We start from the raw sequence: 22,871 nt of genomic DNA on the forward strand, positions 1-22,871 counted from the left end.
ATTTTCTTTTTGCCAGGATAAGTTACAACTTGGCCATACATCTCAAAAAGTGAGAGTCGATGAAAATTCTCAGTTTTTTTATTGGAATGCCTATATTCAAAGCTTAATGTGTGTGTGGTTACATGTAAACAGAATTAGTTATGAGATAAAGAAGCAGGTACATTAGGGGAGAGGAATAAATTTTACCTAGGTTCAAATTTTTTTTTTTTTTTACAAATTATGTAGGCAATCAACATCATAGTAGTCACAACCAGACTGTTATTTTAAATATACAGAATGCAAATAACTCAAAGAATTTAAATAAGATCACAATTAATAGGGCATTTTCTAGTTCTAAAAGGCTTTTAAAGCTGGGCATGGTGGCGCACGCCTGTAATCCCAGCACTGGGGAGGTTGAGGCAGGAGGATCCTTTCAAGTTCAAGACCAGTCTGGGCTACAAAGTGAGCTCATGGCCAACCTGAACTGCATAGTGAGACCCTGTCTCAAAGAGATAGACAGACAGACAGATAGATAGATAGATAGATAAATAAATAAATAAATGGCCTTCAACAACAATCTTCCATAGTACGTACAGTAAGTCCCCAATTTACAAATGAGTTCCCTTCTGAGAGAATGTTCATAAATCAGATTCATTTGTAATCCAAGTCCTTTTTTCAAATTAATTTTATTGGTATACTTTTGACATACATAGTGATTACATTCATCATAAGGAATCTGTACCTCCTGTAACTCCTTTTTTCTCCATTCCCCTCCCAATCTTTCCTTTAATCCTCCTTGTCTACTCCCTTCACAAAACTTTGTTCCTACAGTTTTCCTCTCATTCTTATTTTATTTTTTATCCCTGTTCTCTCCCTTTCCTTCCCCCTGCCCTCTCCCTTATTCCCCCTTCCTTTTGAAAATTTTCTTCTATTGCTTCTCGGACTTTTGGCTAAGATCAAGTGAACATTTTGTTTGTACTTCTCAATATCTATCCTCTATTTTGGTCCTTATTTACCCTGTGGGTTTCTCAGGCAAGGGAAACAATGTGATATCTGAACATGTATGTCTGACTTACTTCACTTAAGATTATGGTCTTGAAGTGCATCCATTTACCTAAAAATGTCCCAAGTTTATCTTTCTCTATGACAGAGTAGTACTCCATTATATATAAAAAACACATTTTCTTTATCTATTCCTCTATCAATGGGTATTTGGGTGTTTCCAAGATTTAGCTATGACAAATTGTGCTGCTATAAACATGGGTACATGTATATTGCTGAGGTATGATGCTTTTAACTCTTTCAGGAAGATATCTAGTTGGGGAATAGCTGGGTCAAATGGGACCTCCAAGCCTAGTTTTTAAAGAAATCTCCACACTGATTTCCATAGTGGTTGTACCAGTCTACACTCCCATCAACAGTGGAGAACAACTCTTTTTTCCCCCATACCCTCTCCAGCATTTGATACTGGTTGATTTTTGATAGCTATTCTTTCTGGAGTAAGATGGAATCTTGGTGTTAATTTGCATTTCTCAAGTGACCAGTGATACTGAACATTTTTTCATATATTTATTTGCTGTTTGCACTTCATTTGAGAAGTGTCTATTCATTTCAGCTGCCCATTTTTGGATTAGGGTTTTCTATTTGTGGGGGTCTGATTTTTTTTAGTTTTCTATACATTGTAGGTATTAATCCTTTGAGGAATAGCTGGTAAAACTTTTTCCTCATTCTGTGGGTTGTTTATTCACTGTTAGCAGTTTCTCTTGCTGTGCAAAAGCTTTGTGATATGATGTGATCACAGTTGTTGATTCTTTGTAATATTTGCTGTGTAATCAAGGTTTTATTCATAAAGTCTTTGCCTACACTTATGTCTTCAAGAGTTTTACCTGTTCTATCTTCCAGCAGATTAAGTGTTTCTGTTTTAATATTTGGATCTTTGATCCCTTTTGATTTTACTTTAGTACATGGTGAGAGATTCAGGTCTAGGTTCAATTTTTGGCATGCAGAAAGCCAGTATTTCCAGCACCATTTATTAAAGAGGTTATCTTGCTTCAGTAAAGGTGTTTGGCTCCTTTGTTAGAGATAGGTGGCTGAGTATATTTGGAGTTGTTTCTGCATCTTCTCTTTTGTTTCACTGATCCTCAGATCTGTTTTTTTGCCAGTACCATGTTGTTTTCAACACACTAGTTCTCCAGCAAAGTGAGTCTTGTACAGTACACCTGTGAACCTTATACAGTACACCTGTAAAAGTTCACTACTTGAATGTTTGTGGCTTGGGACTTACTGTAAACAACATAATAAAATAAGGCAAGACATTTCCAAATACAGGCAGTTTAGCAACAACAGAGCCTTTCTTAGAATGGAGAAAGCATATCAGCTGACAGAAATCAGAGAGAGAGAGGCAAAGAGAGATGGAGAGAGAGAAAGAGACAGGAAGAGAGGGAAAGAAAAGAAAGAAAAAGGAAGGAAGGAAGGATGAGAAAAGAAAAGGGGAGGGGAGGAGGTAGAGGGGAGGGAGGGAAGAAGAGAAAGAAAAAGCAAAGCAAACGGATCAATGCTAGGTCATACTGTGTCAATCCAACCAAAATGCTATGTTACAGAAAAGGGTTCTCCTACAGAATAAATCTGCCACATTTTTAAAAATTAAGTGACAAGTTTATTGATGTATTGTAAAAATCAAAGCAGCCATTCCCAATTATCAAAGGAAAAGTATTTTAAAAACCAAAAAGCTGAATAGATATCCAAGTCACAAAAATCACCTTCATTATTGAAATATACCCAAAACAAGTGGGTAATACAGTGTTGACTGAGACAGGTGACAAAATCTTTTACACTCACATAACAAAACTAAGATATATCAAAGGTGTCAAATATTTATGAGGAATTATTTAAAAATAAAACAATATGTTTAGGTCAGGAGGAAAGGTACTAGTGCCCTTATTTACCCAGCAAGACTATTTTAAGCAATTGAGTACTTTCTGAGAGAACATAAGTTGCCAATTTTATTTCCAACAAGAAAACTTACCAATACAAATCTCACTTTTAAAAATAGTGTTCTTTTGCAAAGTTAACAGAATGGAAAAATACAATGTGGTAAAACCACACAATGAAATGTCACTTAGCAATTAAAAGACTTAGGTACTGACACATAGTACAACCTGGATGAACCTTGACAGTATTAATGCTTAAGTGAAAGGGGCCAGTCACAAAAGACTACATAGTGTACTGTTCCATTTATATGAAATTCCAAGAATAGGCATACACAGAGATAGAAAGTATATTAATGGTTCCCAGGGACTGGAAGAGGTGAGTGGGTAGAAATACACATTACTGGAAATACATTTTGGGGGTGATAAAATATTCTAAAACTGACCATATGGACAGACACACAACTTTTTCTATAGACTAAAACCAGTGAATTATACTTTCAAATAGATGAGTAATATCACAATAAAACACACCTGTATATGCAGCCTTCTTTTTCACCAGGTATACAGTTTACTGTAATTACACTAACTACAATGAATAACATTTTTTTGGCTAACATGCAAATTGTAATAGTTCTTCCAATTTAAAACTACTTTTCTACCATTTAACATGTAGCAGTAACTAGTATAATTCAAACAGCTGAAGGCTCAGGGTAGTTATAATTCCCAGCTTTTTCATTTAGTAAAAGTGTAATTACAGGTAAGTTACTTCCTTTCTCTTAATAAATCTTCTATGTGTCACTTAAATCTTCTATGAAGTGAGAATGTAACTACCCTCATAAGATTGCAATAAGAATTAAATAGGATAATCTCTGTAAAAAAAATAAAAAAGGGAAATGCTCAATAAACACTCTCTGGTGAAACTCATCCCTGAATGTTGCTGAAGCCTATGTGCTACCCTACGCAATGATATTATCTATATTCATTTTTATCACATATCCCAACTTCTAGCCCTCCACATTGCGGGTACTAAACAAATCACACACAGAACACTCACAGGCTCATTCCTTCTATCCTATTTTGTGAGAAACACTTAATCTCTAACCTAACACTCTTACCATCCTCGCTGAAAAAAATGGCGTTTGTACACTTTTATGTACATATTTTCAATCTACAACATAGTTTCACTTTCAGAATGTACCTGCATCATAAATGCCCTCTGCAGCTTGAAGAAATCACCTAAGAAATAGAAAAACTATAGGCATGTTAGTTTTTCCAAACAATAATACTAGAACCTAATAAAACTACTTTATTTACAATTTCAGTAACATTTTTTAAAAAGGTACTTGAGATCGTTTTCACTAAACATGTACTACAGAACATGCACAACATTATCAGGAAAAATCTGGTATTGAAACTATAGTGACATAGCCATAACCCACAACTAAACGAGAATGTGAACATTAGGTCCCAAGAAAATATACACTATAGTTAGGAAACCTGGAGAATAAGGTATCATTTATCATCATCTAAAGATTTTCTAATAAGGTAAGGGTGCATTATGTGTATGTATATGTATATGGACATGTATATGTATATAGGCATGTACTTGCCTAACATTTATAAGGTTCTGAGTTCAATCTCCAGTACTGCAACAACAGCAACAACAGGAAAAAGGATTTACCTTGGGTATATGTTAAGTAAAAAAAAAGAAATGATAATCCCTATCTTCAAGTAATTTGGCACTATTTGGAAAAATCTATAATGTGTGATATTACAGTGATACAGAACAACAGGATAAGGTTGTTAATTCCTGAGTGGATGATTTTTAGGTTAGTAGATTTTGCTAAGACCTTGAAAGATAAGTAGAATTTAAACATACAGTAGGTATGAAATGTGGTAGTTCATCCCCGAGCAGACAGTAAGAAAGCAGGAAAGCATTTGGGAAAATCATATGATGGGCTGGTAAAAAAAAAAAAAAAAAGTAGTACAAGAAATAAGAATAAGGCTCAGTTACACTCTGAACAGCTTCTAACCACAAGTGCTAAGATGTTTAGATTGATCATGCAGTCGAGAGAAACCCATTAAAAAGTTTCTGTGCATTTCACTGCTCCGGAACATCTCCCCTTCTTCATCTACAGAATGCACTGATCTTCCTTGAAGATCTAATTCAAATGTAACATTCACAGTGAAGCTTTCCCAAAGTCCCAATGTGGTCAACATCTGTAAAGCTTTGAATCGCCAATACTCAGCTTTTACTTCTGTCATTACATTGAGTACTACTTCCCAAACACCACACTTAGAAACTCACTAAGCAACGTCTAAAAAGAAAGCAAGACACTGTTACCCTTTAATCTCGAGGAATCAACGGTCAGACCAGGCCAATGTATACCGTAGGAAAGGAAGTCCTAAGACTACCCCTTCTCATTTTGTGGTAAAAGTTTATAAAATATTTGTTCTACTTTTTCATTTGTTCCAGGCATGTTACCAAGCTTCTCATTAAGCATAAATACCATGATTTGCTAGAAATTCTACTTTTAAAATCAGACACTAAAAAACATAGTATTATATCAAAATTATCAAAATTATAAATATCAGGTATTTTTTATTAAGTTAACTACTAGAATATTTGAATATATGGTCAGTTTCTTCTGTTTAGAAACTTGTATCTACAGATTTCAGCACTCTACTGTTATAAATTTATCATGCAAACACATCTGTTTAAAGCACCTTCATACAGAAGTACAATCACTTCAAAACTGGACATAAGTACTTCTTTCTCAGCTAGAAATACTTCCAGTTTAGAACTGACAGCAATACCTTGCCTGCCAATACCGACAGTGTTGATACTTCCTTTCCCATACCAATACCCACCATCTTGCCTGCCAATACCGACAGTGTTGATACTTCCTTTCCGATACCAATACCCACCATCTCCACCCAAAAGTTCCAAAGCAATTTTGAAGAGTAGAAATTTATATAAGAGAAAATGATCAAAGTGCTGGCAAACAGACATTGACAATAGCAGTTTCTTTAGATATATAGTCACAGACTATAACTGAAAACAGGAAATATATTCTATTCTGGTGCCTCCAGCTATTTTATAAAGAACCAACCAATACAGGATCATAAAACAGCACAAATTTTTAAAAATGTAAGTATTTTTTAACACTGTAAAATTAAAAATCACAATAGCTTATGTAACTTAACAAACTTACTCTAATACAATTCATTCAAAACTCTATCCTAATGGAGAATATCCTATTAGATATCAAATCTGTGATTGATATTAATGAAAACAATATAATGCTAGAACTATAAAAAGTTAATAAAATGGAATATACTATCATGTTCAAAACTGAAGTCTGGCTGGGGATATAGCTCAGCAGCTAGCACCTGCCTGGCAAGCGCAAGGTCCTGAGTTCAAGTCCTGCCACCAAAAAAAAAAACCTGAAGTCTATATATATGAGATATGATTGAAAAATAGGGTAAATATTTACATTTTAAAAAATTTATTACATTAGAAGACATTGCTAGGGCTGGGGATGTGGCTCAGTGGTAGAGTTCTTGCCTTGCATGCACAAGGCCCTGGGTTCGATCCCCAGCACCACAAAAACAAACAAACAAAAACGAAAAAAAGACATCGCTATTAACCCTTCTCAAAATACTCGTCCTCACTTGGAAGGCACTTATTCCATCATCCTTGTGAAGCAGTACTGGAAACCTTGCATGAATGTCATTAGGTGCACTGTCGTAGCAGTGTCAGTTTCATGTTTTTTGAGCTTGCTTTTTTGTTGGAGGGCAGTCAGCAACAGCATTCACCGTGTTTTTTTTTTTTTTTTTTTTTAATCACATCTGGTAAAGACATGAAAGAGAACTTCTAGAACTGCTTCATAAATTGGCAAGAATGATCGGATAACTGCATTCAAAGCAAGGCAGAATATTCTGCAAGCGATTAATGGCTATGTATTTTTTATTGTAATAATTTTTTAAAAATTTAAACACTATTATTTGATCCGCCTTTGCTGACAAAATGATACTGCTCAGTAAATATTAGCTATATGCCCAGCTGGCTGTAAGAGCTTTATAAGCAAGGCCGGGCGTGGTGGCACATGCCTGTAAACCCAGCACTTGGGAGGCTGAGGCAGGAGGATCGCTGCAAGTTCGAGACCAGCCTCGGCTACTAAGTGAGCTCAAGGCCAGCCTGAGCTACATATCGCGACCCTGCCTCAAAAGACCAAAAAAAACAAGAGCTTCAAAAGCAGCAACTCATTTAATCCTCAGAACAATCACACAGCTTAGGTTCAATAATTTTTATCTCTATTTTGCACATATGAAAACCAAAGCACAGAGAGGTTAAGTAACTTGCCCAAGGTCACAGAGGTAGTAAACAGTGGAGGCAGTATTCAACTCAGGCATTCTAACTTCACTATTTGAGCTCTTAACCTTTATTGTCACTAGCAGGGTCTGTTGTGAAACCAAATAAGGATGTTGGCAGCAACACTGTACACAATAGCAAAATTCTGATAATAACCATGGTCAAGGACTAGGGAAATAAAGTAGCATGCCATTCATCAACAGAAAAAAATGATGCATAACCCTACATAAACATACATATACATTTATCATACATGAAGTAAAATAAGCCACCAGGAAGTTCAGCATATTCATTTCTGCCACACAACTACCTCCATGTAGATTTGTACACAAACAACTTGTAGTCTTTTGTCTAAAAAATACATATCAAACATAAAAAGAATTAAGATGTACTGTGTACAAGATGCTAATAAGACTGAGACTTTATATCTACCCTTATGACAAGAAATTAAATTTTTGCTATGATCATGGCCAGACTGTAACAACTGTAAACCTGACAAAGTTTCAAATGTTCTGACACTGATTATAAGACAGCAAGATTACTGTGCATCACTGCAAGAATATACAACATAATAATATCATTAGTGAAAGTCAAACTGCTAATGTTGAAATGGTGTCTCCATTATTTATTAGTTGTATGATTTGGGGCGTGAAGTCACTTAACCTCTTCATGTTTCAATTTCCTCATCATAAAATGAGGACATTAGTATTTACCTCATATGGTTGGTATTTATAAGGGCCTTATAATAATATCTGCAAAAAAACTAATACAGGTTCATTTTATTAAAATAAATAATTAAAGAAAATGCAGGGCTGGAAATGTGTTTCAGTGATAGAATGTTTAGTATGCAGGAGGCCCTGGATTCAGTTCCCAGTACCACATTAAAAAAAAAAAAATTTATAAATATATATATATATATATATATATACACACACACACACTTATAGGTACACACTGATATTAACAGCACCCTTTCCAAAGATATAACCTCTCCAAGACAAACCAAGTACATCATATGTAGTAAGTGTGCAAGTATAGTTTTGGAAAACTTTAACACTACATATATCCATGCATAAATATATTACCATAATGTAAAATGCACTTCTCATGGTCAGAAGAGTAACTAAAGCATACCAGTGAGTGAATGGCATTATATTACCATAATGTAAAATGCACTTCTCATGGTCAGAAGAGTAAGTAAAGCATACTAGTCCTCCACTGCCACACCCGGAGATAAAACCTCACCACATCAAGCCTGGGATCTTTCATCTAAGAGGGCAGCATAGTACATATACATTTTCATACCTTAACAGATACATAATAACAACCTGTTTTAAAACAAATTCAAATGCTTTCCTCTCCTAAAGTATCTTTTCTATTGTTTCTGAGTTAAATTATCACTATTATAGTATTTTTCAGTTGGAACCAGGCAATCTTTTCCTTAGAAATTTTCCTTCCTAGTTGAAGCTCATCTTGATTTTTAGAACAATTTAATTTAAATTCTCAGTTCTTGTAGGTTTATTTATAAACCTTTTAGGGGCTGGGGATTTAGCTCAGAGGCACAGCACCTCCCTGGCAAGCACGAGGTTGAGTTCAATTCCTGGTACGGGAAAAAAAAAAAAAAAATATATATATATATAAACCTTTTATTCTGTCACTGCAATGAACACTACAAACAGCTAGAAATTATCATATCCTGACAAAGCTCAGGATCACTTTTATTATTTGCAGTAACTATGTTTCTACAATAAAAACATGACATTAAAATTGGCTTATTAAAGTACTGGCCTGTTAAGTACTTAGGATTAGGTTTACTTCAACATATAAATCAACTTTATTAGGCATATTTTAAACCTACTGGTTCTCAAAATATTTTTCCTAGTAAACAGACTGGATCTCCAACACACTATTTCTCCCACATCATATCTTACATTCCCCACATAACCTGTTTAAAATAAATTATAAAGTCTCAAAAAATCCTACCCCTTGGAGGAGGTTTGTTACATGCTTTGGGCTGAAGTGATGTATGATTACAGGACTTTTAATATCACTTCATCTGCTTGAAGAAATAGCACACAATTATAAACATTAATTGCCTACATTAAAATTTATTATGTTTTCCAGACTTTTTCAAAAGTACTTTGAAATAATTAGATATTTACTGTTAAATTTATTTTTTTTAAAAAAAAAAAAAAGCAAAAACAAGCTAAATCCCCAAAGTATTACTTCCTTATTACCACATCAAAGCTAAGGGTAAAGTTTATACTTAATAAATTAACTAGCACTTATAAGAGCATATTACATCTGAATATTTACATTTCTGTCTTTTAAAGTAATTTTCTGTTGCAAATAAAAAACAGCAAGTTTATTAAAATCCAATTTTCTCTAAGTTTCATACCTGTTGTTCATCCTCCATGACGTTACTAGCAAATTCAAATACCAAGTCGTTCTGTTGGACAACAGCAGCCATAATAAAGCATTCCCCTTAGATCCACATGAGAAAAAATTCCAAACAGTTTCCAGTGTTTGGCAGTAGGGTCCACTGACAAATTTGGGTAAAACTTCTCAGCCAAGTCAATGAAATTACTGTATACCCAAGGTGTTCTTTAAAGAAGGTGCTTCAAATTTTCTTAGTTCACTGATACTCTAAGCAAACAGGCAATTTTTCTAAACTTTTTCTTCTCTTAAGCTTCTTGACCTGAAAGATAAAACATTAAATTCATTGTGAAGAAACACTAATCCATTTAAAACATAACTGATATAGTGCACAGTATTTCCAATGATTTTATGTTGCAGTTTCTAAATAAAACGAACATGACTAATGAAAAGACTTATTTTTAGATACATTTTGTAGATACTTATTTAGATATATAGTTTCCTTGAAGACTTCATTCCTACTAAGAGCACTCTTACTACTGAAAATAAAGACTTTCCCTCAGTTAAACTTTAAAAGACTATTAAAAAACAAAAACAAAACAAAAAATGCAACATTAATAATGAGGTTTACAACTGCAATAATGGACACATAAATAATTATCTGCTTTCCATTAATCCAGTAAACCACCTAAGAATTATTAGTCTACAAGTAATTTCAATTTAATGTATATTTTGCCCTTAACAGAAGCATTCAAACAGCATCTTTGTTCGGCCTAAAAAACGTAAGAATTTAAAGCCTAATGAATTTAAAATTTCGTACATACTATTATTGTAAGAGCTTTTAAATATAAGCAGAAATTAAAGCCCACTTCTGTTCATTAAAAGGTTTCTGATAAATAGAATGCTTTAAGAGTTACCATGCTTAAGCCTGTCTTCAGTGACTTCTTTTCTAATGCACTGAAATGTACCCTTATCTCTGGAACAGGCTTGCAAGCCAACAGGAAGGAAACAGCACTTGACCACGTCATGGCAAATTAGAACATGCAAAGAACTGCACTTTACAATAGTAGAAAAACAGAAATGCAACTTAAGAGCAAAAACAATTTCACAGCAGAAGGAGAAATGCTTTAAAAATGTCTGCCAAAGATAGTTCTATATTTAAAAAATAAAAAATTTAAAAACTTACCACTACTAACAAAAGTGAATGTAAAAAATTAATTTAGAAGTGGGTGACAACGGGAAGCCACTGGTTAGAACTGAATTTACTGAGTAAAAACTAAATTAGTGAGGGATTAAATACTGTATGAAATGGTAATAAACATAAATATGACATAAAAAGACAATGATACAAAAACAATCATTAAAAAACATCAAATTCTTTAAAATAGCATTTATAATAGCACAAATATTTCAAAAACAAAGCTGATTTCAAACAAAGGATGGGAACTAATTTCCTAATAATGCTAAAGGGACAAGTTTGGGGATAAAGCTGACATGAAAATTTACTTTCCTAAAAACTCAAATCCAATTATTATATTCACTAGCCCCATATCTATATTAACAGAACTTCATTAATATTTTTCTGTAGAAGAATATCTGGAAAATTAAGAAATCCCTTACATAATAAAAACAAAGAACTAGAAATGTAACATAGCAATAGAGCCCTTGCCTTGCATGCATAAGGCCCTCGGTTCAATTCCTATAAGTGAAAGTCAAAGAGAAATCTCTTGCCTATGTATCCGTAACAAGAGTATCTTACTAGTCTCCAAAATGCTTTTATATAATATTTTATGCAATCGTTTGATGCTTACAATAGATCATTTTCTTCCCTGCTCCCATGTTTTTTCATTGCCCTTTGATCTGTACAAGAGGCCACTCATAGAAGAATCTTCTGTGTTTGCTACTTTGCAAGCAGCTATGATTTTTTGTTTCCTCCCTGATGTGCTAATTGTATAAAACTGGTAAGACACTTGAAGGAGAGTTGTGATTTCTAGGAGATGGAATAAATCAATTTCAACCATATTTTTATGTAAAAACAACTGAAGGAGAGGAGCTTGTAGGTTTCTCCATCATTATTATTATTATTTTGTCTTTTTGAGACAAGGCTTCACTATGCAGTTCAGGCTGGCCTTGAGTTCACTTTGTAGCCCACTGGCCTGCAAATTTGCAGCAATCCTCTTGCCTCAACCTCCCAACTGCTGGGATTACAGGTGTGGGCCGCCATGCTCAGTCCTCCATTATTTCTTTAAATCTTAGTTTTACTATTATTCATTTCTGATTCTACCATATCATACCATCTCACTTTATACATTCACTCCGTTCAAAAAGTGAAAAAGAAGCACAAGCCTTTTCATAACACTACTGTAACTCATTAAAATACTTTGAAATATTCTGACATTTTTCTTTCTAGTTCTTTAAATGTAGCATAATTTACATCAAAAATGTGGATATGGAGAAAACAACTATGAAATACACCACACTGTAGCTAGTCAAGTAGTCAAATTTAAACTTTCCCAAACAAGGACAGTAAGAGTCCCTCATCCTACTGAGTAAGAGCAGAAAAAAGAATAGTAATTTTAAAGTAAATGTCATTATAAAGCTCTTTCTATAACATTATACACAAAATGGGGGGAAAAAATTAATGTCACAAAGTGATCAAGTCATTCCTTACTTCATTCAGTAGTCTCATAATTTAAATAGAAAATTCTACATCTTAGCTTTTTTTTTCAAATATTCAAGGGGGGAATCTTGCATGATACCACTACACCAGCAGCACTTCAAATATTCAAGGAACTGAAAAAAAAGTTTTAGAAAAAGTTCTAAAATATATCTGTAGGGGTTGGGGTTAGCTCAGTGGTAGAGCATTTGCCTAGGACGCACCAGGCTCTCTGGCTTTGATCCCCAGCAGCACATTAAAACCAAGTTCCTTGAATTTACATATATACGTACCATATGTTATTTGCTTATTTATTTACTTACTTTTGTGATTCTAGGGATAGAACAGAACCCAGTGGTAGGCAAGCACCCTACCACACAGCCATATCCCCAGCTTTTGAATTATCTTTCAAATAAATAACCAGCATAGTTACCTAAACCTAGGGGGTTGTTTTGTTTGAGACAGGGTCTCACCCCATAGTTTAGATTGGCCTTGCACTCACTATGTAGCCCAAGCTAGCCTCAAGCTCACGGCTATCCTCATGCTTCAGCCTCCTGAGTGCTGGGATTACAGGCATGTGCCACCCTGCCCTGCCATTCTCTAATTGGGAGAAAAAATTAGGCATTCTTTAACAAGAGGGTATGATGTAGAGGTGAGTGAGAGATCTATGTCTATTTGTTTTTATTTTGTTTTGTTTTCTGCAGTACTAGGGATTAAATGCAGAGGGCCTTGATCATGCTAAGCAACCCATAACTATCTCTAACTTTGTTCAGAGCACAATTTTACTTTCATGTAAATGAAGCACAAATTGATGAGTTTTTGTTTTTTGTTTACAAAGTCTCAGACTTCTGGTGACTTATACAAAAATGAGACAGATCTTCACAATCTTGATCAAGCTCACCTTACCTCCAAGCATGTAAGAGAGAGAGACACACACAGAAAAAGAAAAGGGGATGGGGAGAGAGAGAATATGAATCAGGCTGAGTGATCCATGCGGAACAGGCTAAGTACTCCATGCTTTTGCCTTCTTGCTGACACTCGGGAACAGTCCAGGACTGACGGCAAAGCCACAATTACTCCCCAGACCTGAAATTCCAGTTCTTTCACATAGTTCTTCACTTTCCATCATTGGCCACTTGGGTCTACCTGGTGTCAGATTACACTCAGGCAGCACTTATAACACCTCACAAAACAGCCAAACAGATCACATACCTAGACCTGTACGTACCTGTGGTCTCCAGATTAACCCCTTTTCTGTGAATGTTTCAAAAACAAAGGGAATTTAAAACTAAAAGGGAAATAGTAGTAATCTGACTTAGTTTTACCTTCGTTTATTAAAACAGTTTAACTTCTTTGTCTCAAAAAGACTGACCCTTTTTATCAAGTTTCATGAATTGATGCTTTTGTTATGCAAATTAACTTAAGAACTTCCATACAGGACCTAATCTGAACTCTGACTGGAAAAGCACGAACAAAATGTCCTTATCAGCAAAACCTGTTTGGGCAGCTAAAAAATTTCTCTCCAACAAACAAGCAAGAATTAACTTGCAAAGAAATTCTGTTTCATTTTTGTGGCTGTTTACTCCCCGTGGTTAATATTTTCATGTTAGAATGGTGCAGTGGTTTCCCCATCTGCAATAACAGCAGATTCCCATCACTAATAGTTACACTCTAGCAATGACGAAGTGGAAAAGGCTAGAGATAGGTTGCTTTAAAGGACCTCCAGGATATCTTGCTAAGTGACTGCCTCCCCTACCTCCATCCCCCACACTGCACAATATTCTTCTGGTAGAAACTATTTTTTCCTTAAGATCCACTCTTACAAAAAGACATGCTATTAGCTGAAAGTAAAACTTAGAAGTCATATAAATCACTCAATGGCCATGGACTGCATTGTTAAATGATAGCTCCTTCACACACTAAATTTGATTGACCTTTACCAACACTATTCTAGCTTCCATCTAGTGGTTTTTGGAGTAGGAGATAATCACCAAAAATGAAAATATGATTTATTTTTCTATCAATGGTTTCCACTGCTTATAGGAAAACTCCAAGCCACAAGCTATTCATGATGTGGTAAAGCTATGAGGAATCTAGTCAGTCAGATTTGTAAACCAGAATATCTCAATACAGAAAGGTCAACAGTCCATGCGTTGAGCTTAAACATACATCGCTAAGCTACAGTGAACTATAGCCAGAGACAAATAGTTCTATGGAATAGAATAAAAGCTCATAAACAGATTCACTTAAATATAGTCACTGACCTCTGACAAAAGAGCAAAGGCAATATAATGAAAACACAGTCCTTTCAACAATTAGAACTGGAACAACTGGATTTACATGCAAAAACTGAATCTAGACAGAATGAAAACACTTTCCAAACATGACCTCAAATTGGATTATATATCTGATTGTAAAATGTTAAACTATAGAACTTCCAGGAAGGGTATATTCTTATCCCAGTCTTGTTTCTGTCTCTGTCTGTCTGTCTGTCCCTATCACTGACTATCTGTCTGTCTTTCTCTCTCTGTTTCCTAACAGCCATGGAATGAACAGCTGTCCCCACTAGGCCCTTCCACCATGCCATTTCTGCCTTAGAGCTGACTTTGGTCTGAACCTACTGGAAACTGTAAGCCAAATAAAACCTCTCTTCTTTTAAATTGTGGGTACCCAGTATTTTGTTCCAGCAGTGGGAAAGCTGACTAATATGCAGAGGAAACATACTCCAGATCATGTCATCAGCAAACAACAAACTAAAACAATCAGATACTGTTATATACCTTTTGAAATGACCCACATCCAGAAAAATGACAACATCAAACACTAGCACAGATGTGACACAACAGGAACTCTCATTGCTAGTAAAAATGCAAAATGGTACAGCCACTTTGGAACACACTTTGGTAGATACAAACAATCCTTGGTATTCATTCCCAAAAAGTAAAAATTTATGCTCACACTAAAACATGCACACGAAAATCTATAAAATCTTTATTCATATTTGTCAAACCTTCAAATTAATGAAAACATCTGTCAGTAGGAAAATGCATACACTGTGATACATATGAAGAATGGACTATTACTCAGCACTAAAAAGAAATGAGCTACCAGGGGAAGCACACCTGTAATCCCCACAATTTAGAAGTCTGAGGAAGACTGAAACTCAAACTCAGCCAGGCATGTTACCATATACCTGTAATCCCAGCACTCTAGAAGCTGAGGCAAGAGGATCACCACAAATTTAAGGCCAGCCTAGGCTACACAGTGAGATGCCGTCACAAAACAAAACAACACAAAACAAAATAAAGTTCAAGGCCACTCCTGGCACCTCAGCAAGACTGTACAACTCATGATGATGAGGAGGATGAGGATGGAGCTAAGCGTGGTGGGACATTCCTGTAATCCCAGCACTCCGGAAGGCTGAGTCAGGAAGATCATGAGTTTGGGGCCAGCCAGGGCAACTCAGTCACTTAGCAAGACTCTATCTCAAAATAAAAAAGGTCTGGGAATGTAGCTCAGCAGCAGAGCACCCAGTTCAAGGCCTTGAATTCCATGCCTAGTATTACAATAAGGGAAAGGTAGGGGAGGTTTGAGAAGGGGAAAAAGAGAAATGAGCTATCAACCCCAAAAGACATGAATGAAACTTAAAGGCATATTACTAACAGCTGTCCAAATCCACTGAATGTACAACACCAGAAGTAAATCTTAAAAGTAAACTGTGGACTTCAGCAGATAATGATGCAGCAATATAGATTCACAAATTATAACAAATGCACTACTCTGGTGGGGGAGTGTTGATAATGGATGAGTCTATGCATGTGTGAGGGGAGGAGGAGACATGGAAAACATCTGTCTGATACCTCTGTCACAATTTTATTATTCTTTAATACTGTGTTAGTCAGTTTTCTGTTACTATAACAAATACCTGAGACAAACCTACTTTTAAGGAGGAAAGGTTTGTTTGGCTCATAGTTTTAGTCCATGATTCCTGGGTCCATTGTACTGGCACCTGTGGTAAGACAGCACATCATGGCAGGCAGCATGGGGTAGAGCACCTGCTTACCTCATGGAAGCCAGGATGCAAAAGAGAACAAAGGGCTGGGTCCAAACAGACATATCTCTTTCAAGGGTGCACTGCCAATAACCTTACCTTCTCCCCGTGAGCCCAGCTTTCTAATGGTTCTACTACCTGCTAACAGCACCATGGGCTGAGGACCAAACTTTCAACACATGGGCCCCTGAATGACATTGATGATCCCAAACAGAGCAACTATATATTATGTCAAGTTTATCTCATTTTTTACTTCCCTACCTTCCCCTACCCCACTTACAATTAAAAAGCCAAACAAAATCTGCCCTGTCTTGATCCCACCAACCACCTACTTTCCCAGGCTGTCTGTGCTCATCCTCAAGCTCAATTCACATCTTTCCACATACTCTGAAGATAACAACCTTATGTTCCAGTCACATCTTGTGATCCTACTCCAAATCACTATACAATCATTCTTGAGGCTGAGGCAAGAGGATTACCATGAGTTTGGGTGAGCCTAGGTTACACAGTGAGTTCAAAGCCAGCCTGAATTATATAGCAAGATTGATCCCCCTCAAAAAAAACTTACCACCATACTTAATGATACACACTCCAAGGAAATCAAAACATTTCCATGTTTTTTTCAAGTTTTATCGACAGCTCTGAAAGACATTTTTTTTCAAGACAGGGTCCACCTATGCAGTTCAAGCTGACCTCAAACTCTCAGAGATCCTCTTGCCTCAGCCTCCCAAGTGCTGGGATTAGGGTGTGTGTCACCATACCCAGCTTGAAAGACTTTTAGATTTCTGTACACAAAACTGTCTTCTCCCCATGTGTGAAAAGACCCTGCATGACTGACCTACTGTTTTCATAATAAACACGTTTCTTCTTTATCTTTAAACAATAGAATCCTATATTTTAAAAGTTTGGTTATAAAAAAGTTTTGATATTCCATTTTAGGAACCTTAAAATAGGATTCTTCCTATAATCATCCTCATAAAGTATGGCATCCACCTAAGCTTCTAAACTCAATGAATTCCCAAAGCAGGTAGCAGGAAAACCTCAAGATGAGAAATTAGAAACCAGAAGAGCATGAGCATAGTATTATAAAATCTATACTTAAAAATAAATATGGGGGGGCTGGGGATTTAGCTCAGCGGCAAAAGCGCCTGCCTGGCAAGCGCAAGGTTGTGAGTTCGGTTCCCGGTCCCAGAGAAAAACCAAAAAATAAATAAATAAATAAATAAATAAATAAATAAATATGGGTACTTCATAAATTATCACGTAACTTTGTTTTCTGATTGGGTGAATTTTAGAAGCAACCTTAAAGCACTATTAAGTTACTAAAGATTTGTTTTATACACAATAGTTAAAATTTCAGGTCTTCTACCTTTAATAATATAATTTCTCAGTCAATTTACAAATCATATTAATTGATGCTGGGAGTGGTGGCACACGCCTGTAATCCCAGCACTCAGGAGGCTAAGGCAGGAGGATTGCTGCAAGTTCAAGACCAGCCTGGGCTACAAAGTGAGCTCAAGGCCAGCCTGAACTGCATAGCGAGACCCTGTCTTAAAAAGACAAAAAAAAAAAAAAATCATATGAATTGATTTGAGCTACTGTTAACTAAAGTGCACCACTAATCCTGGCAAGATATTTTCTCTAGTAGGAAACAATTTTATTATACTTATATATAGAAAGAGAGGGAGACAATCAGAAGATCCCAAACATCTACATTCAGAGGCACCTCTGCTACCGTTGACTGACTGAGAGGTAAAAAGTTCATGAATACCGACTGCGTATCTCCTAAATCAGCACTGAGGAAAATACAGAGATGTATGGTCCTTGTTCCCATAAATCTCACAATCTAGAGTTCAAAAAACAGGACCAAGACAAAACTAAACTCTACAAGATAATATTTAATTGTTAATAATGCTGATCAGACCACATGTTTTCAGAAGGCCACATACTGTTAATGTAAGTCATATTAAGGGGACATGCAAACTACCACCCAAAAACGATGAGAACAGCTGAAATAAACAATTCCACAGCTCAACCGCTACACTGACAGCTTTAGGTTACTAATATGTGTACTGCCCTCCTTAATGTCTTCATTAAGTACTTATAATAAAGATCTTCAACAATGGTTTAAACTTCCCAGGATATGGTAACATTCTTTAAAACAAATAAAAATCACTTAACTGATTTAACTTCACCTTTTTATTCTTTAAGCAAGAGAGGAGAATCAGAAAAATGACAAGATTTTCAAAAAGCTATGATTTGTTGCTACATTCTCATAAGTTACTTAACTAAACATCAAAACTACCCTTCAGTCATCCTATGAAAATAGGTATTTTGACCAAGTGAAGCCGCATGTAAGCCTGGCTCTTTGTTAGAGGTATTTCTGCTTACATCTTTGTCTCTTCTGAAAGTTCAAGGATTCAGACGTGTCTTAGTAGAGATAACAGGCACTCTCTATACTTTTTGAAAAATATTTGAGCACAAGACATATCTAGAAATTGTACTACAGTATAATAAAGTTCATTTATATTATCATTTGTTAGTCATACCTAATAAGTACTTTACATTTTACAAAGCAAAAGATATACACTGTTTTACTTAATCCATGAATCTCTCTAGTAACTACTAACATTCTTGCAGAAACTAAACATCTGAGACTTCTAAGAGATTAGGAAAGAAAAGATAATAAATCAGTAAATAATTAGAAAATAATAGCTACTATTTACGTGTCAGGTCCTATGCTAAATACTGTATTTCTTATTTAATCTTTTTATCAGTAAGACCTCTCTTTACATATATATATATATGTATTTTTTTTTTTTTTGAGACAGCCAACCGAGTGATATCATGGTCATCACTGTATTGTACTTTCAAATCTTTTTTCTTTGTACTCTCAAATCTTACATGAACAGTCCATGACAAAAATTAGTCAAGAAAATACTCGAAAGTATTCAGAGATAGAATGGAGTCTTAAGCCCACATCCAACTTCAGTTCAACTTCATTCATCTACTCATTCATTGAACAACTATCCACTAGGCACCTACAATGTGCCAGACCCCTCTCTAGGTGCTGGGAATACAACAGTGAACAAAATGACCAAAATCTCTGCCCTCATATAGCTTATAGTCTAGTGATCTTAAGCACAACATTACATTCTCCCTCAAAATATTCTGCTTTTAAAATGTAGGATGTCAGGCAGTATGGGCCCTGACTTTATAATCCATGTATAAGAAGTTCTGCCATTCTCTTTTGATGTCTACCACCCAGGTACACCACAACCCCTGACAACTGAAAACAGAAGGTATGCCTGCCCTGTCCTACGTAGGGATTAAGAGTTATGGAGAAAAAGTGCTCACCTCTCAGATCCTCTGTGAGCATAAACAATAGGAAGGGTCTATCTGGCAGAAAAAATAGATACAGATAAATCCAAAGACAGGGTGTTCCAAGCCAAGTATTTGTCAAGGGGTATCTCAGGGCCTCCATTTATATTTAAATTTTAATCTGACTTTAATTGGAAATTTACATCAAAAGACTCATAAGGGCATCCCCTTTACAAATATAAATGTCTGGCGGGGGGGGGAGGGGGACTATTCTTCCTGTATTGTCTTGCCCTATATAATAGATAATCATCAGAATCATATCGGTACTATCTATATTCTTTTATCTATTAACCAAGCACTTCCCAGAGAACTGCTTTCCAGAGACTTGTGGGGAAAGGAGGAAGAAAGAGACAAGGAGTAAAGAAAGACCTTCCCACCTGCATTGCTAAAGGCAAATGCAATCCATCACATAAGACAAATACAAATCATCATTAATACGCTACAGCAGAAACAGGTACAACACTTATTCTCATTTACTCTGCCCTATTTTTTAAGATTATAAGCCACTTGAAAGTAAAAGACACATAATAAATTTTTCTATGTGTTATTAATGAACATAATTCCAGAGATTACTCAAAATATCTTGCATGTTAAAAGTCATATTAGGCCAAAAGATCACATGATACTTTCTTGTTTTTTTGAGACAAGAGTCTTGCTATGTAGTTGAAGATAGCCTTGACCTCCCAGTGATCCTCCTGCCTCAGCCTCCTAAATGCTGGGATTGCAGGCAAGTGCCACCAATAAAAAAATATTTACTCCCAGACATAGTGGCTCATGCCTAGAATCCTGGCTTCTCAGGAGGCTAAAGACAGGAGGATCACAGGTTTCAGGCTAGCCTAGGCAACTTAGCAAGACTTTGTCTCAAAATAGGACTGGCATGTAGCTCAATGGTAGAGAGCCTCAGAGTTCAATCCCCAGTTCTACTCTCACACAGAGAGAGAGACAGAGAGACAGAGAGACAGACAGACAGAGATTAAAATTCATTAAAATGGTAAAAGATGTTTGTTTGAGCATTTTATAGAATATGATACACTCACCTCCCTGAACCAACTGCTGTTAAGCTAGGCTTCACTATCCTCAAACTGGCATAGATACATATATTTCCTGATTCAAACAGACATACACCAACAACCCCAACAAATACCACAAAAAAGAGGTTCCACACATAAAAAGAACACTCAACCCTTAAACTATTTTCCACAAGTCTAGCTAAAACCAAATCTTAATAAACAAAAGAACTATTTGGTTGGTTCTTGCTAAACTCTTTAAAAATTAAATTCATTTAACTTCGTATTTCCTTCAGTCTTTAACAAGTAGATCTGAATCCTTAGATGTGACTTTTACTATTTAAATTTGATACTTTAGAAGAAGGACTTCAACCTGTATAAATTTTTAGCTACAGAAACTATTAATATATGAACTTTACAATACATTCATAGAATAGACAAGTCTAGGCCTACTTGAAAAAATTCTTGCCACATTGACAGTAATATCACTGCAATTAATACAAAAATCATGGAAGGCTCTAAGATGTAAAGACAATAGAAAATAATACAGGGAAAAGAAAAAAGACAGGAAAGCAAATTATTCCTTTTCCTCGGTGGAGAAATTAGAACTATAATGAAGAACTAGACATTTCTCCAGATTAACCCATAGCCAAGAGTAAAAAATTGTTGGTGTTCATCATTACCAAGCCATTCTCAGCTACATTTTCTAGTGGACCAACTTATAGTCACTAGTTTTAACTAGGATGCAAATCCCAATAATGTCACCAAAATATTCAATTTTCATAAGTAACAAAAACAGAAGGGATGACCAAAGAAGTGCAGAAAGGAAACTTATAACTTATAACTTATAAACTTATAAGGAAGAGACACATTATAGGTTTTTTAATCAGCTTATTTATTCCAGAATAAAGAGATGTCAAGTATGTATTTATTCCTAGTAATAAATACCTAGGAAATCAATTATATACTTGGTACTAGCTATAGAAAAATAAATATAAATAAGGCATGATCCCTGGCCTTAAATAGCTCATTGCCTAAAAATAGAAAAATATACAAACAGGAATAGGAAGGGGTAAGTACCTGTTAGAACATGAGAAGACTTTACAAGGAACTGACACATGGATTATTCCTTAAGTGATAAGTAGCATTTATTCTTTTTCAAGTACAGAGACTATGAGGAAAGAGAAGCGGGCATTCAAAGGTAGTTCTAAAAGCTTAAATCACTCAGAAATAGGAAGAATAATAATTTAAGGAAAACAAACTTCTTCCTAACAGGGCATAGGATCTAGCAACAGAAGACCTACATTCAAGTCAAAATTCTGTCATGTACTAATTGTATTTCTTAGATACAAGACCTTCCATTTCACCTTTATAACTTTCCATCTCACCTTTCATCTTAAGTTGTGCTTAATAAAAATATACTTTATAAACCATAAAATGCTTTAAAAGTTTTAAAGAATCCAGATATACCAATATATAAAAATACTAAAATTTCAAGATTACAACATTAGGTTATCTTTTTATAGTGAATATATTCCATATGTGCAAATTTGAATGGCAATCTTCTATCATCTATAAAAATATCACAGAAGAAAACCTTTTGAATCTGTAAAAGCTATATTTTCCTGTTAGGTCGTATATCAAACATCTAATTGCCATCATAGTCCATATAATTGATATAATACAAAAGAAGCCTGCAGCATCCCTACAGTCAACAAGTTTCAAAAGCTTAATGAAACAAGCTTTATGGTTAACTGGTTTCTTTGATGAGAAATTAAAGCAGCAATTGTACATCTGTGTCTCTGTTCCTCTCATCGTGGTTTAACTGACAGGAAGCAAATAATAAGATATGGCATACAAACGTCAAGTATTTCCTGCCTTCTCTGCTACATCTCTAAGTCGTGTTTTATAAATAGTCCAATAGTTGATGTGAAAATATATCAAAGTATGGCATCAGAAACATATGGATGGTGAAGAGTGTTTATGAAAACAAGAGCCAATAAAAGTATCTTGGTGTTGGAATGCAATATTCAATAACAGGACAGAAACTATTATGGTCCTTTGTAGTACTCTTAGGAGTAAATGCCATACAAAAGATTAGAAAAACCAGCATGAC

The 22,871-nt window shown here is 35.3% G+C and overlaps 1 protein-coding gene across 2 annotated transcripts in view; it reads right to left on the minus strand.

Moving 5' to 3' along the window:
* Positions 1-22,871, minus strand: part of Elf1 (E74-like factor 1 (ets domain transcription factor)) — a 67,323-nt gene that overhangs the window by 33,094 nt on the left and 11,358 nt on the right. Inside the window, exons 1-2 of one of the 2 annotated variants that reach the window (XM_005374217.2) lie at positions 10,578-10,637; positions 9,683-9,982 (exon numbers count right to left, since the gene is read on the minus strand). In XM_005374217.2, the coding sequence (XP_005374274.1) occupies positions 9,683-9,754 (72 nt within the window). In that variant the 5' untranslated portion in view covers positions 9,755-9,982; positions 10,578-10,637. Of the gene's footprint in view, positions 1-9,682; positions 9,983-10,577; positions 10,638-22,871 lie in introns of those variants that run through there. The other variant, XM_013516770.1, reaches the window with a different exon arrangement.

Source organism: Chinchilla lanigera, unplaced genomic scaffold (assembly GCF_000276665.1).
Source record: "Chinchilla lanigera isolate Chin_1 unplaced genomic scaffold, ChiLan1.0 scaffold00003, whole genome shotgun sequence".
In the NCBI taxonomy this organism is placed as follows: Eukaryota; Metazoa; Chordata; class Mammalia; order Rodentia; family Chinchillidae; genus Chinchilla; species Chinchilla lanigera.